Here is a 16,653-nt window from a genome sequence, read left to right as displayed (position 1 = left end):
ATCGTTTAAAGCATCCAAAACTGTAGGTAGGTAGCAAGGAAATCAAATGCGCAAGTTACTCCCTTTGAATGCCTGAAGGTGCTCATTGGACTTTGGGCTCACGTATGTGGCACACATGTGATATTCCCATACTCAAGAGAAGTAGCAGAATGTGTTTTGGGGTGTAATGCCATGTTTAACCCATGACGGGTGTCAGAAACATCTCAGTAACATTACAATTTTGTGTAAAGAAAAAAAAAATTTGGGCCTCTGAAAATGTGATAGGTAGTCCGTAAATCCAAAGCAAAATTAATGCCCCTTGAAAGGTGGTCATTGGATTTTTGTCCCTTTTACGTAGCTAGGCTGCCACAAAGTCTCACACATGTGGTATCCCCATATTTAGGAGTAACCAATAGTGTTTTGGGGGTGTAATGCCACATAAAACCATGATATGTGAAAATTTACTCAGTAAAGTGACAACTTTGTGAAAGAAAAATTTTTCTTTCATTTTCCAAAAACATGGCAAAAAAAAAAAAGGTCTTACAAAAACTGAACATTCCTCACAGCAAACACCTTGGGGTGTCTACTTTCTAAAAAGAGGTAAATTGGGGATGTTTATATTGTCCTGGCATTTAAGGACCTTCAAAAATGTGATAGGTAGTCAGGAAATCCAATGCATAATTAATGCTCCGTGAAAGCCTGAAGGTGGTCATTGGATTTTGGGCCTTCTTGTGCAGAATTCTGTGGACCCCTATACTGTGCTGTACCCTAGACAAATATGGTGTGAACCTCCTGCGCTCCCAAATGTTATTCGAAATTTTAAACAAAATAAATATGTGTCTAAATCCCAAAGAAAGCTGCTAACATCAAATCATATACCAGTGATTATACAATGAAAGTAATAAGGGATGCAGCGCTACATTCAAATAATGCAACTATGTGAATGAGGGATCTTAAATCAACAAATTAAGTGAAATTAAATAACAATGGCAACACTAATAATACATATCAATACGTGCTCGTTAAATATCATTAACACAAATAAAGTAAATAGCTCAAAACTTGTGAAAAACATGTATGAAAAACCCCATCCATATATATATGAATGAAGCAAAATTACATATATATATGGTGCAATCCCACGTGCCTATTGTGAAGTGAAATGATTGTAATAATAGTACAAACAAAATGATATCTCAAAGTCCAAAAAAATATATATACTAATGGTGACAAAACAGTAAATGGTGCTTCCAAGTAATACTGTTAGTGACCACAGGTGAAACTCGTGCAAATTTCTGAGTGCGTCCAAATCTGAGAATCCAACCACCATCTGGATTAGCCTCTCGCCTCATCCCTTCGACCCTTGCGGATCAAAGAGCAGTAGTGGATCCCTCTCACGGATCCTCCAAGCAATGAAACACTCCAAGGGCAGTTTTCTCAGACCAATATCCCCACACTGGCTCTTCTCCAGGAAAAGTTGTAGTATCAATCTCTCAAATGAGACAAAGGAATCCTCCCATAGTGTAGTATATTTAATTATGCCATAGGGACAAACAGCATTTTTTGCATTACACTTACGTAGCAGCCAGTTCAAGAAAAAAACCTCATGCTTTCAGATGAGGATATATCTGTTTGGGTGTACAGCTGAATCCACAGGTGTACCAAGATGGCCGCCACGCCGGAAATACGTCACCACGTCAAGCCGACGCGTTGCGTCACAATGTCATGTGACTTCATCAGGGCTGTCAATCACAGTGACGATCTCACTTTAAATACCCATCCTGTTACGAGGAAACACCCTCATAGGAGGAGTTTTCCTCAGCATCGTTCCACCACTACTTGCCGCGGCCATAATACTGAAGACCACCAGGGACTCCTATGTGAATACTACATATTCATGATTACAGCGGGCACATGTATACAGAAATCAACTGGACACTGTATACTAATGCACCCGCTATAACCTATATATCCTATCTTTAACAGAAACATATATAAACTGACCTTATTTTTAATTAATAAAAACAAAATTATAATAAAAAAACAAAAAATAAATTATTTATTAAATTAAAATTAAAATATTAATTAAAATTATAAAAATGAATATAAATAGACCATCTTTCCTATAATTATTATCAATCCTTACAATATAAATATAAATGACAGCCTATGATCTCTTATTATGTATAAGGAATCTACAAGCAGATTAATTCATATCAATATCTGGAAAAAATATATATATACATGCGTACATAAAACGCACATATATATACATGTTCCTAACCTCAGTTTGATCAAAAATTGTGCATATTAAAAAATATAAAAATTAAAAATTATAATAATCTTGAAAATTATTATTTTATTAAAAATGGAGATATATATTAATAATATCCCACCTCTTCACCAGCTAATCAAAGGACCTACACCGACAAAACTCACACATATATATTCTATCCAAAAGCATGAGTTCACATGATCAATACATAAAATGGTCAAGAAAATATATATATATATGACTATCGCACCATCTCAAAATACCCTCAAAAGTCAGAAATGAAACAATTTAGATCAAACTCGATGTTCAATCCATTAGGGAAATATGTGTGCATGTTATAAATCCATTTTGACTCTATTTGGCTCAAAGAACGCACCTTATGGCTACCTCGCCAGTGTCTCTTGTATTTGGTAATACCCCAAAATTTCAATTCACTAGGATCTTTATTGTGAAATTTGGCGAAATGCTTTGAGACGCTATGCTTCGGGAACCCTTTCTTTATATTTTGTACATGTTCCCGGAGCCTGACCCACAAAGGTCGTTTAGTTCTTCCTATATACTGCAGTCCGCAACTGCATTGCAGTGCGTACACAACACCCTCTGTCCTACATGTAATAAAATCTTCAATCTTAAATTCTTTGTCACTTACAGATGAAGAAAAACACATCAATTTCTTGTTCTTTCCTTTAGTGGATTTGCACGCATAACATGCCCTGCACGGAAAAAACCCATTTGTATCTAAAAAGGTGACTATATTCTTTTTAATGGGTGGATCAAGGACATTTTTCACAATTTTATCTCTTAATGATGGAGCTTTTCTATATCTGAAAATAGGGAATTCCGATATCTCCTTTAGGGCCGGATCGGCTTTCAATAGTGGCCAGTATCTTCTGAAAATAGTCTCCACTTTCTTGTAATGGACATTAAAATCTAGGCACATCGCCAGTTGGTTTTTTTGTTCCTCAATTTTTTCTCGATCTACAAGGAGTAGATCTCCTTTTGTATTACCAACTTCCTGGATTGCTTTACTAATTACATGCTGTGGGTAACCTTTGGCTATAAATCTATGGCCTATATTTGTTGCTTGGCTAAGAAAGTCCTCCTGTGTGGTACAATTTCTTCTGAGTCTGATCATTTGACCTTTAGGTATATTCAATAACCATGGCGGGAAATGGCAGCTGTCTTGAGGAATGTAACCATTCCTATCGACACTCTTAAAGAATGTCTTCGTGATAATTTTATTTTGTATGATTTTAATATCTAAATCTAGAAAGCTTATATGCTCCCGACGATGTTCCCAAGATAAAACAATATTATTGTTGTTCTTATTTAGATTATCAAAGAAATATAGTAAATCTTCTTCACTTCCCTTCCATAATACTATAATATCATCTATATATCTTTTAAACAGTATTAGTTCTTTCGGGGGTCTCAAATATACTGCCTTTTCTTCCCAGTGCGCCATGAACATGTTTGCCACGCTGGGAGAAAACGAGCTCCCATGGCTACACCTTTAACCTGATTATAAAAAACATTATTATGCCAGAAATAATTATGTTTCAAGCAAAATTCTAAGCAATCCAGAATGTATTTTCTCTGCCCTCTTTTTAAATTCCCATATTCTTTTAAGCCCCATTCAGTAGCTTCCATACCTTGTGTATGACCAATAATTGTATACAACGATGAGACATCAGCCGTTGCCAAGATCACATCATTACCATCTACTTTATCCAACATTTGTATTAGGTGCTTAGTATCTCTCAAAAAGGACTTAGTTCCTCTCAACAATGGTTGAAGGAACATATCTACATATTGTCCCAATCGTGCCAGTAAAGATCCAATTCCATTCACTATGGGACGTCCAGGGGGATGAGTATTGTTTTTATGAATTTTTGGGATGGTATAAATAATTGGAATCCTGCAGATTTCAGGAACAAGATATCTGGCTTCTTTTTTGTTCAAATACTCTTTCTCACATCCTCTTTTGATCAATTTTTCTAATTCCTTCTTATATTTGGCCGTAGGGTCTTTTTTAATCATCTCATAGGTGCTATTATCACTTAATTGAGTACCTAATTCTTCTAAATAATATTTTTTCGACATAACCACTATTCCCCCTCCCTTATCGGCCGGCCTGACCACTATGTCATTTCTCTGCGTTAGCATCTTAATTCCTTTTTTCATATCCATGTTAGGCCGAAACCTTGGGAGTTTCAAAGATTCCAAATCTTGACTCACCATTTTTTTAAAGGATTCAATTTGACAATTATTACTAATCTGAGGGTTGAATAGAGATTTATTCCTTAATCGGGTATGTTGAATATTACTAACTGGTGCACTATTAATCATATTTCTAGTACTAGATAAACCCCTAAAATACTTTTTAATATTAATCTTTCTAATAAATTTCTGTAGGTCTATAAAAATATCAAATTTATTTGCTGGTTTGGGTGGGGCAAACTTCAATCCTTTGTCCAACACAAGAATTTCTTCCTTAGTAAGTGTAGTACCGCTGATATTGAAAATACCTTCTCCTACTACTCTCTTTTTCGCTTGGACCTTCCGTCCTGCTCTGCACCCTCTTGTCTTCCGGGGCTTCTGTTGACACATCCTTCTTTCCGGGGACTTCTTTCCCCACCCTCCTTCCCTAAAAAATTCCTCTGCTGATAGTCATAATCCAATGGTTCAAATCTATTGTATAGCGGTATAGGACTTCTCCCTTCAAAACGCGGTCCTTGCCATCCCAAATGTTCCTGTCTGGGACTTCTGGGATAGAAAGGCCTATTATCCTGTCTGGGACTTCTAGGATAAGATGGTCTATATTCCTGCCTGGGAAAATAAGGAGGTCCATAGGGCTGCTGATAGGGCTGCTGATAATTATTATTATTAGGTTTGGGATAATAAGGTCTATAAGGTGGACGATAGGATTTACCATATCCATTATTTTTCCCCTGTGGTTTATTGTGAAATGAACCACCATTCCTTGGTCTCCATCCATTATGTGGTGTGTGATATCCCTCATCTCCTTTGGGGTGATTAATTTGGGAATTCCCTTTACCTTGGCTTCTAGATTCTTTTGGGTATTCATTTATATGTCCCTTAGTAGTTTCTAAACGAACTTCTTTACCGGGAGTAGTATTAGCTGAACTACATTCTGATTCTGTACCTGAAGATTGCCATTTAAAAACTTGATCTTTACTGAAGTCATTTATATCTCTTTGATATTTTTTCATTTTTTTATTTTTCACTTCTAAGTCTATTTTCTCCAAATCTTTGTTTAATCTTTTACCAAGATTGACCATTTCTACTGACTCCTTATATGGTTCCATCTTTTCTTTGATCTCTAAAATTTGTGTTTCTAAAATCCTTAATTTTCTCTGTTTGCGTTTCAATATAAATCTCATTAGTTCCAAACCCCTTTCATGCAAAAAAATCAAACCAAATTAATCACCCCAAATGAATACCCAAAAGAATCTAGAAGCCAAGGTAAAGGGAATTCCCAAATTAATCACCCCAAAGGAGATAAGGGATATCACACACCACATAATGGATGGAGACCAAGGAATGGTGGTTCATTTCACAATAAACCACAGGGGAAAAATAATGGATATGGTAAATCCTATCGTCCACCTTATAGACCTTATTATCCCAAACCTAATAATAATAATTATTATCAGCAGCCCTATCAGCAGCCCTATGGACCTCCTTATTTTCCCAGGCAGGAATATAGACCATCTTATCCTAGAAGTCCCAGACAGGATAATAGGCCTTTCTATCCCAGAAGTCCCAGACAGGAACATTTGGGATGGCAAGGACCGCGTTTTGAAGGGAGAAGTCCTATACCGCTATACAATAGATTTGAACCATTGGATTGTGACTATCAGCAGAGGAATTTTTTAGGGAAGGAGGGTGGGGAAAGAAGTCCCCGGAAAGAAGGATGTGTCAACAGAAGCCCCGGAAGACAAGAGGGTGCAGAGCAGGACGGAAGGTCCAAGCGAAAAAGAGAGTAGTAGGAGAAGGTATTTTCAATATCAGCGGTACTACACTTACTAAGGAAGAAATTCTTGTGTTGGACAAAGGATTGAAGTTTGCCCCACCCAAACTAGCAAATAAATTTGATATTTTTATAGACCTACAGAAATTTATTAGAAAGATTAATATTAAAAAGTATTTTAGGGGTTTATCTAGTACTAGAAATATGATTAATAGTGCACCAGTTAGTAATATTCAACATACCCGATTAGGAATAAATCTCTATTCAACCCTCAGATTAGTAATAATTGTCAAATTGAATCCTTTAAAAAAATGGTGAGTCAAGATTTGGAATCTTTGAAACTCCCAAGGTTTCGGCCTAACATGGATATGAAAAAAGGAATTAAGATGCTAACGCAGAGAAATGACATAGTGGTCAGGCCGGCCGATAAGGGAGGGGGAATAGTGGTTATGTCGAAAAAATATTATTTAGAAGAATTAGGTACTCAATTAAGTGATAATAGCACCTATGAGATGATTAAAAAAGACCCTACGGCCAAATATAAGAAGGAATTAGAAAAATTGATCAAAAGAGGATGTGAGAAAGAGTATTTGAATAAAAAAGAAGCCAGATATCTTGTTCCTGAAATCTGCAGGATTCCAATTATTTATACCATCCCAAAAATTCATAAAAACAATACTCATCCCCCTGGACGTCCCATAGTGAATGGAATTGGATCTTTACTGGCACGATTGGGACAATATGTAGATATGTTCCTTCAACCATTGGTGAGAGGAACTAAGTCCTTTTTGAGAGATACTAAGCACCTAATACAAATGTTGGATAAAGTAGATGGTAATGATGTGATCTTGGCAACGGCTGATGTCTCATCGTTGTATACAATTATTGGTCATACACAAGGTATGGAAGCTACTGAATGGGGCTTAAAAGAATATGGGAATTTAAAAAGAGGGCAGAGAAAATACATTCTGGATTGCTTAGAATTTTGCTTGAAACATAATTATTTCTGGCATAATAATGTTTTTTATAATCAGGTTAAAGGTGTAGCCATGGGAGCTCGTTTTCTCCCAGCGTGGCAAACATGTTCATGGCGCACTGGGAAGAAAAGGCAGTATATTTGAGACCCCCGAAAGAACTAATACTGTTTAAAAGATATATAGATGATATTATAGTATTATGGAAGGGAAGTGAAGAAGATTTACTATATTTCTTTGATAATCTAAATAAGAACAACAATAATATTGTTTTATCTTGGGAACATAGTCGGGAGCATATAAGCTTTCTAGATTTAGATATTAAAATCATACAAAATAAAATTATCACGAAGACATTCTTTAAGAGTGTCGATAGGAATGGTTACATTCCTCAAGACAGCTGCCATTTCCCGCCATGGTTATTGAATATACCTAAAGGTCAAATGATCAGACTCAGAAGAAATTGTACCACACAGGAGGATTTTCTTAGCCAAGCAACAAATATAGGCCATAGATTTATAGCCAAAGGTTACCCACAGCATGTAATTAGTAAAGCGATCCAGGAAGTTGGTAATACAAAAAGAGATCTACTCCTTGTAGATCGAGAAAAAATTGAGGAACAAAAAAACCAACTGGCGATGTGCCTAGATTTTAATGTCCATTACAAGAAAGTGGAGACTATTTTCAGAAGATACTGGCCACTATTGAAAGCCGATCCGGCCCTAAAGGAGATATCGGAATTCCCTATTTTCAGATATAGAAAAGCTCCATCATTAAGAGATAAAATTGTGAAAAATGTCCTTGATCCACCCATTAAAAAGAATATAGTCACCTTTTTAGATACAAATGGGTTTTTTCCGTGCAGGGCATGTTATGCGTGCAAATCCACTAAAGGAAAGAACAAGAAATTGATGTGTTTTTCTTCATCTGTAAGTGACAAAGAATTTAAGATCGAAGATTTTATTACATGTAGGACAGAGGGTGTTGTGTACGCACTGCAATGCAGTTGCGGACTGCAGTATATAGGAAGAACTAAACGACCTTTGTGGGTCAGGCTCCGGGAACATGTACAAAATATAAAGAAGGGGTTCCCAAAGCATAGCGTCTCAAAGCATTTCGCCAAATTTCACAATAAAGATCCTAGTGAATTGAAATTTTGGGGTATTACCAAATACAAGAGACACTGGCGAGGTAGCCATAAGGTGCGTTCTTTGAGCCAAATAGAGTCAAAATGGATTTATAACATGCACACATATTTCCCTAATGGATTGAACATCGAGTTTGATCTAAATTGTTTCATCTCCTAGATTGTAAGCTCGTAAGAGTAGGGCCCTCTTACCCCTCGTACGCTGTCTGTCTTTGTTGTACTGTGCCATGTATTGTCCCCCCCTATTGTACAGCGCTGAGCAATCCCCTTGGCGCTATATAAACTCGTAGTAATAATAATAATAATAATAATTTCTGACTTTTGAGGGTATTTTGAGATGGTGCGATAGTCATATATATATATATTTTCTTGACCATTTTATGTATTGATCATGTGAACTCATGCTTTTGGATAGAATATATATGTGTGAGTTTTGTCGGTGTAGGTCCTTTGATTAGCAGGTGAAGAGGTGGGATATTATTAATATATATCTCCATTTTTAATAAAATAATAATTTTCAAGATTATTATAATTTTTAATTTTTATATTTTTTAATATGCACAATTTTTGATCAAACTGAGGTTAGGAACATGTATATATATGTGCGTTTTATGTACGCATGTATATATATATTTTTTCCAGATATTGATATGAATTAATCTGCTTGTAGATTCCTTATACATAATAAGAGATCATAGGCTGTCATTTATATTTATATTGTAAGGATTGATAATAATTATAGGAAAGATGGTCTATTTATATTCATTTTTATAATTTTAATTAATATTTTAATTTTAATTTAATAAATAATTTATTTTTTGTTTTTTTATTATAATTTTGTTTTTATTAATTAAAAATAAGGTCAGTTTATATATGTTTCTGTTAAAGATAGGATATATAGGTTATAGCGGGTGCATTAGTATACAGTGTCCAGTTGATTTCTGTATACATGTGCCCGCTGTAATCATGAATATGTAGTATTCACATAGGAGTCCCTGGTGGTCTTCAGTATTATGGCCGCGGCAAGTAGTGGTGGAACGATGCTGAGGAAAACTCCTCCTATGAGGGTGTTTCCTCGTAACAGGATGGGTATTTAAAGTGAGATCGTCACTGTGATTGACAGCCCTGATGAAGTCACATGACATTGTGACGCAACGCGTCGGCTTGACGTGGTGACGTATTTCCGGCGTGGCGGCCATCTTGGTACACCTGTGGATTCAGCTGTACACCCAAACAGATATATCCTCATCTGAAAGCATGAGGTTTTTTTCTTGAACTGGCTGCTACGTAAGTGTAATGCAAAAAATGCTGTTTGTCCCTATGGCATAATTAAATATACTACACTATGGGAGGATTCCTTTGTCTCATTTGAGAGATTGATACTACAACTTTTCCTGGAGAAGAGCCAGTGTGGGAATATTGGTCTGAGAAAACTGCCCTTGGAGTGTTTCATTGCTTGGAGGATCCGTGAGAGGGATCCACTACTGCTCTTTGATCCGCAAGGGTCGAAGGGATGAGGCGAGAGGCTAATCCAGATGGTGGTTGGATTCTCAGATTTGGACGCACTCAGAAATTTGCACGAGTTTCACCTGTGGTCACTAACAGTATTACTTGGAAGCACCATTTTCTGTTTTGTCACCATTAGTATATATATTTTTTTGGACTTTGAGATATCATTTTGTTTGTACTATTATTACAATCATTTCACTTCACAATAGGCACGTGGGATTGCACCATATATATGTGTAATTTTGCTTCATTCATATATATATGGATGGGGTTTTTCATACATGTTTTTCACAAGTTTTGAGCTATTTACTTTATTTGTGTTAATGATATTTAACGAGCACGTATTGATATGTATTATTAATGTTGCCATTGTTATTTAATTTCACTTAATTTGTTGATTTAAGATCCCTCATTCACATAGTTGCATTATTTGAATGCAGCGCTGCATCCCTTATTACTTTCACCCTAGACAAATAGTTCACTACGGTGTGGTATTGACTTGGTCAGGAAAGGAGGGACAAAAAAATGGGTGTCACACATTTATCCACATTTACCATAGACACATCTTTTTTGGGGTGACCTTTGTGTTGGGGTAGGTTGGAGGACATCTGGAAAATGTCTCTTAGGCAACTGGCTAACTGCATCTGGATTTGGGCTTTTGGCCACAGTGCGTTCTGGATACAAAAGGGCTGAAATGATCGCTTCCTGAAATTTTAGCATTGTAAATAACAATCAAATTGTATAGAGGCAATTGAAATAAATATATAGACACTTTTTTGTACCAGTGTCTAGCTTTGCAGGACGCTAAATGAGGCTTTACCATTTGGTTGTTGAAGTTTACACCTCCCGTATTTAAAATATAGTCATGGATGCAGAGACTTTTCATCGACACCAGATGCCGTTTGAATTAGGACTGTCGTGTTTGGGTGAATGGAAGACAGGATGACTACATCACGTTGTCCTTCCAGTAGTTCTTCATTCCACAAGCAGGCTTTTTCCCCCTTTCTAAGTGGGGTGTTAATGAGCCGTTGGGAGAAGCCCCCCATGATTAGATGGCATGGTACCACAGCACATAATTTCTTGAAGGAATAAATGTCTAAAAAAGTGGCATGCTTGCATAAAAAAAAGGGTGACAAGTCCAACACTATCTTACTACTGCTCCTTGGGTGGTTTGGGCGACCAGGGGACTCCACTTCACTGTCTTTTTCCTCATAAATGCTAACAGTACATATGGCTTGTGCCCCTCTAACATTATACATTTTAAACCCATATCTGGCACACTTGCTGGGGAGATACTGCTTGAAGGGAATAGTCTATGCAGATGTTTTGTTGGGGCGTATACACATCTGCAAATTTATGGGACAGGTAATTTATAAGTGGCCGAATTTTGTGTAGCCAATCATAGTCAGGGTCACCCCGGTGACGACAGAGGTTATTGTCACTGAAATGCACAAAACGCATTATTGCCTCTTATGCTTTTCCTGGCAGCAGAGAACATGGGCAGATGATGAATCAGGTCTGCGAACCAATTTGACCACAATTCATTCTTTCTTGTAATGTCCATGGTAAAGGTTGGGCCCAAAAAAGTTTTACATTTGGAAATCGTGATAGGTTAACATTCAAGTGGCCCTGTAAAGTATGAATTTGGTTCGACGGTGATGTACTGTTGTGCATAAACAGGAGGGTGCTGTTAAAGCAGAACTACACTGCATCTGAGCCCCACAAACCAAAAGCCTATTTAATTCATTTTTTATATTCAAAGTAAACTCCCCCATCTATCCATGTCTCCAAGCTTTATTTTGCTGAGAATTCACTTAGAAAAACACCAACTAGCATTTCTGGCCATGGCCATCTTGAGTAAGGGCACATGATTAATGTAGCATTTTGTTTTATGGAATCCATCTACCCTTAGCTCAGGCATGCAGGCAGGGTGTGCTTGGCTAAGAAAACCCCTCCTCCCCTCCTAAAGACTCCTGGGATGGGTGGAAACTAGGAAGTAACTAAATAATTGTAAAAACAGTTTAAAGCAAGTAAATATGATACACTTTCCTATCTATTTACTAATGATAGAAGCATAAGGAATAACAATAGTCACTGTTGATTGAGAGAGTGAAGTTCCACTTTAAGTTGGCTGTTTCAACCTGAATTCCAGGCTGGGCTGTGAATGGGGGGGGGGGGTAACAGGTGCTGCTGAGTCTAGGGGCAGCCAATTAGGGTTTGCAAGCACCTGTGGAAAGCTACTATGGGCTCTACAGGCCTGTGCTTGAATTCTTGGTGACTGTGGTTGCATTATGCTACGAGTGCTAGCCACCTCACTAGCTTGTATTGCACTACTGGTGTTCCCCACTTCACCATGACATACTGAAGTGCTGGTGTCTGAAAGACCAGGATGTGCTACACTGCTGGTGCTTGCCAGATCACCATAAAGTAGTGCAGAACTAGTACTTGTGCCCTGCTGTATCTGAGCATAATTATGTATTTCTAGCACCTCAGAAACATGGAGTCAGGTATGCCTAGTTTTAGCAGGGACCTCTTCACCATTGTCTGAGCTAGCTGTTAGGGTGCTGCTGCTTTCTTCAGGTTCATATTCTAAGCTCGATTCTAACAATGAGGCCTCCCCTTCGCTCTCGTGTCATGCTTAGACACCTGTATGCCTTCTCACTAGTGTACCTTTTTTGGACCTTTTTGGTCATTAACTTTACAGGTACCTAGTGGCGACTATAGGAAAAAGAGCTCCTAGCTAGCAATCAGAGACTGCTTGTGCGCTAGAAATAACACTAACTGCTAGTGTTAGCAGAGATCAGGCCTGATCTTGGTAGCACTATGGCTGTGCGGATAATGTATCAGAGGTGGCAGTGATCATAAAAAACTGCACTTGCTGGGGGGTGGGACTAAATCCAAGCGCTGGAAGTGATCAGGGCTGATCCTGTTAACACTGCATTTTGGGGATACTATACTATTGAGGACAATAGCATAGTTCTGACCATGACTAGGATAAAGACCCTTAAAGACACCATACTAGTAATGACAGTGATCAACGACTTATAATATGACCGTGATAGTGCAGCAGGCAATCAGGGACTGTCACTAACTGACAATGGCTGGGAGGGAGTCTAAGTGATGCTATCTGACGTCGCTAGTGACACTAATACAGTGATCGGTGATAATACTGTACACTGGCACTGTATTAATGGCACAGGCTGGGTGACAGGGGTAATTAGGAGAGCAATAAAGGGGTTAAATGTGTGCCTAACAAGTGTATGTGTGCTGCTTTACTCACAGATCTGTCTGGCTTTCCTCCCAGATTTCAGCTCTAAAGAGTAAGTGAAACCAGGTAGGAAAACAGCTAGATCTGACTTGTGTGTTTTCTAACACACACTCATCTGTGCTGTGATTGGCTACAGCAATCATCAGGTTCACAGTCAAAATCATCAGATGTGAGCCTGTTGATAAACTCGTGCTGTATCCAACCACAGCACGAGAGGCAGAGGGTGTGCATGCCTGTAAACCCGGCAGTTCAGCTTAACCCCGGGAAGTCGCCCACCAGCTGTAAATGTACTGTGGTAAAAATTTCACTTTTTCTGAATAGTTTATGCTTTTAAATTTTAACTAAATATTTCCACTGACCTCTCTGTCACCGTAGTCAGCTCCAGAAAATTTAAAGTAACATGCTCTTAGGGCACAAACAATTCTTAACGGAACCACTTCTAAAAACTTTTCCATATGGTTCATTGGTATCAAACACAGCCAGGATTGTATTAGTAATGAATCCGCCTGCAGCAAATATTTCTTGGTAACCATCTTTTGAAGAATATTACTGGTAACAAAAACAAGAGAATAATATATTTTATATGTATGGGGAACAAAAATACACAGATAGCAGAAAAAAAACTTGAAGGAATTTTATAGTCATGGTTGTGCATTTTCCTTTAATGCAGCTAAAATTTATAACAATATAAATATAATTTACATAAATAATAATATTAATGTATTGCATTGATGACAGCTCATGCGACTTGTAAATCCTCTCCATAGAGCATTAAAAAGTAATTTCACAATGTCAGACTTTGGGATTGAATCAGCAAAAATTAAGAAAATTTAGAATTCTTGGCGTTGCTGCAAAATCGTTGTCTTGTATTCGATCGAGGGACACAGGAATTCAGAAGCAGTCAGATTATACCTCCGCCTACAGGATTGGTCACTGGCAAACAAAAAATAATAAGTCAGCCTCCATTAAAACTCTCCTCTGGCCAGTATGCCTCATTTTTGAGAAAAAAAACAGTACTATGGGTATGAGCAAACACACAAAAGAATGGGACTGGTGTCTCCCCCGATGGACTCCAAAAAAAGATTTTATGGCAAGAACAAAAATCCAATTTTAATTCTTGTTCATTCATGGACACACAAATTCGGATACAGTTAGAACATCCAAAATAAGGCTACTGATGGGTGGCTAATAGCAAGCAACCTAAAACAGAAATCACTAAGAGGTCTAAGGACCACCTGCAGCCCAGGAGTCCCCTGAAGAACAAACACCCAGACCTGTACAGATGAGGTGAGGTTTCTTACTATACAAACCTGCTAACAATACCCAGGATAAGAGCATAGATGATCAACCTGATACTCCATATCAGAATGGAAGGACACCACCAAAGGGAAATGAGCTACACAGAAGAGAAATATAAAACGGAATCAGTAAAGTGGAGAAACCATAACCCACAATGTGCAGTGATCAACAGAACAGGAAACTCTGGGGATAACCCACAGGAGATGCAGGTCCCAAAGGGAATGTAGTAGTAATAAACAGGCTCAGGCAAGAAGAGCAGTGGGTCTTCACAAACAGAGCCAAGACTCAACATCTCTAACCCTAGAGTAAGGGGACAAGAGCTCCATGATTAAAAAAAGGCTGCCTGCTCAAAAAAAAAAAAAAAAAAAAAAAACACGCTAAGCAAGCACAAAAAAAATGTACTGTCTGATTACAACCCAATAGCACACAAGGGCATAAAGAGAGGATACGATCCACAAAGTCAACATAAGGAAAAGAAAAAAGGTGAACAGAAGACACCACCATAGGGGTAGGCTGGAAGGGATGAAAGGCATCAACAGACCATGAGGGTATAATCCAAAACACCCACTCGGATACACCAAGGTGACACTGAAGCCTGAAGAAGAAGCTGCAGAGCATGGCTACTGACATGGTCCTAGGGAGACCCTGATCTCCCCAGGTCCAATGAAACATCATCAAATGCTGAACCAGTGGTAGGAATCTTAGCCAAGAAGCATCTACCAGATGAAACACAGGATGTATCTGGAGGATTCTCCCTAGAAAACTGCTGATTAGCCAAAAAGAAAGGGAACAATTCTCCAGTGGAGAGCTGCAGAAAGTTCCTGTAGCAGAAAGGTCCTGTAGCATGAGACAAAAGTGTTTTGAGTGCTGACCACTCAGGGTGTCGCCAAGCACTCCAGCACTGATCCACCTTTCTCCACGCATGGGATTTGAATCATCCCCAGATGCACAAACCTGATCTTCTGGTACATACACTATTCAATGAGGAGCAGTAAATCTCAAGGCAATGTCCCTCGGAGGGACCTTTTCAGAGAGATTCATACTCTCAGCTGAGTTCAATGCAAGGTCATGCAACTCTCCTTCTCCCAATGACACTCAGCCCTAATCAAAGGTGAGAGCATGGCGGCAGCTGGATTGTGTCCAACAGACCCAAAATAAGAGCCAAAGTAAGGTGGGGCCCCCGCCAAAGAAGGTCCTACATGTACAGAGGGATCAGAAAGTGGATCCACGGATGGAGTTACTTCAATGAGCCATAAGATCCCATACAGGGGACAAAAGCTACATACAATGCATAAAGAAGTTAAGGGATTACAGTAGAAACTACAGACCTGTCCAGAACCCACACCAGCTACCCCACCACACTATCATTCCGCAATAAAGATGAGGAAATAAACTCCTTGACTGCTGGTATGTTACACAAGGGTTAGGTCATTCAAAGAAAGGATTAGGGTTCCCCTTCCCCTTTACCTGAGACCAGTGGCATTCAACACTGGAACCCAACAAGTACCTAACCAGTCAGTTCTTAAAAGGGCTATGCTCCTCTGAAGGGGTCAGACTCCCAGATTCCAGGAAGCTATCTTAACGAGAGTTTGTCTTCACAATCCTGCAGTGTGTGCAGAAGTGGGGACTATGTTGAAGGCAGTACTGTGGGAACAGAAAGTGAGCTGGAGTAAAAACGAGAGTCCAGATCCCTGTTCAAGTGGAGGTCAGTGGGTCAATGAGATAGTGGACCATATAGGTCACGAACTACCTCTAGATAAGTAGATCACAGAAGGGACAATGCACCACAAAATAATGTTCCTGTTCCGAGGACTTCAATCCTCCCTGATAAAAGGGAAGGGAAAGGCCTTATGTAGCTCAGTTTCAGACCTCAAGTTGACAAAAGGACAAGGTCTAGGAGTCCCAGCTTGTGAAGAGCATAGATAGAAAAGGGAAGGTGCAAGTTCCTGTGCACTAACACCAAGTAAATGAGAAGGGAGCAACTGAAGGGGCATCAGAGATGAGGGATTAGCATGAGTGCTAAAAGGGGTATAAAGAGGGTCAGTAAAAGGAAACAAGTGCGGATGTATGTGAATGTGCACATTGATGCCCATACACCTGTTCATTGGGTAAATGCCTTTAGTAAATTAGTGACTGTGCACAAGTGCAAAAATTAGCGTGGACACTCTGCACTGGTAGTGGTTCCCAGTGGTCTATATAAACTAAAGC

General features: G+C 38.6%; 1 protein-coding gene across 1 annotated transcript in view; it reads right to left on the bottom strand.

Annotated features, from left to right (window-relative positions):
* RNF213 (ring finger protein 213) overlaps window positions 1–16,653 on the bottom strand; it is a 454,388-nt gene that overhangs the window by 321,899 nt on the left and 115,836 nt on the right. The window contains exon 10 of the mRNA XM_089682127.1: window positions 13,506–13,695. Coding sequence (XP_089538253.1) covers window positions 13,506–13,695 — 190 coding nt within the window. The remainder of the gene's footprint in view (window positions 1–13,505; window positions 13,696–16,653) is intronic.

This window comes from Staurois parvus, unplaced genomic scaffold (assembly GCF_062004578.1).
Source record: "Staurois parvus isolate SC_StPar_1 unplaced genomic scaffold, SC_StPar_1.0 ptg000286l, whole genome shotgun sequence".
NCBI lineage: Eukaryota > Metazoa > Chordata > Amphibia > Anura > Ranidae > Staurois > Staurois parvus.
This window is presented reverse-complemented; position numbering and strand designations above follow the sequence as displayed.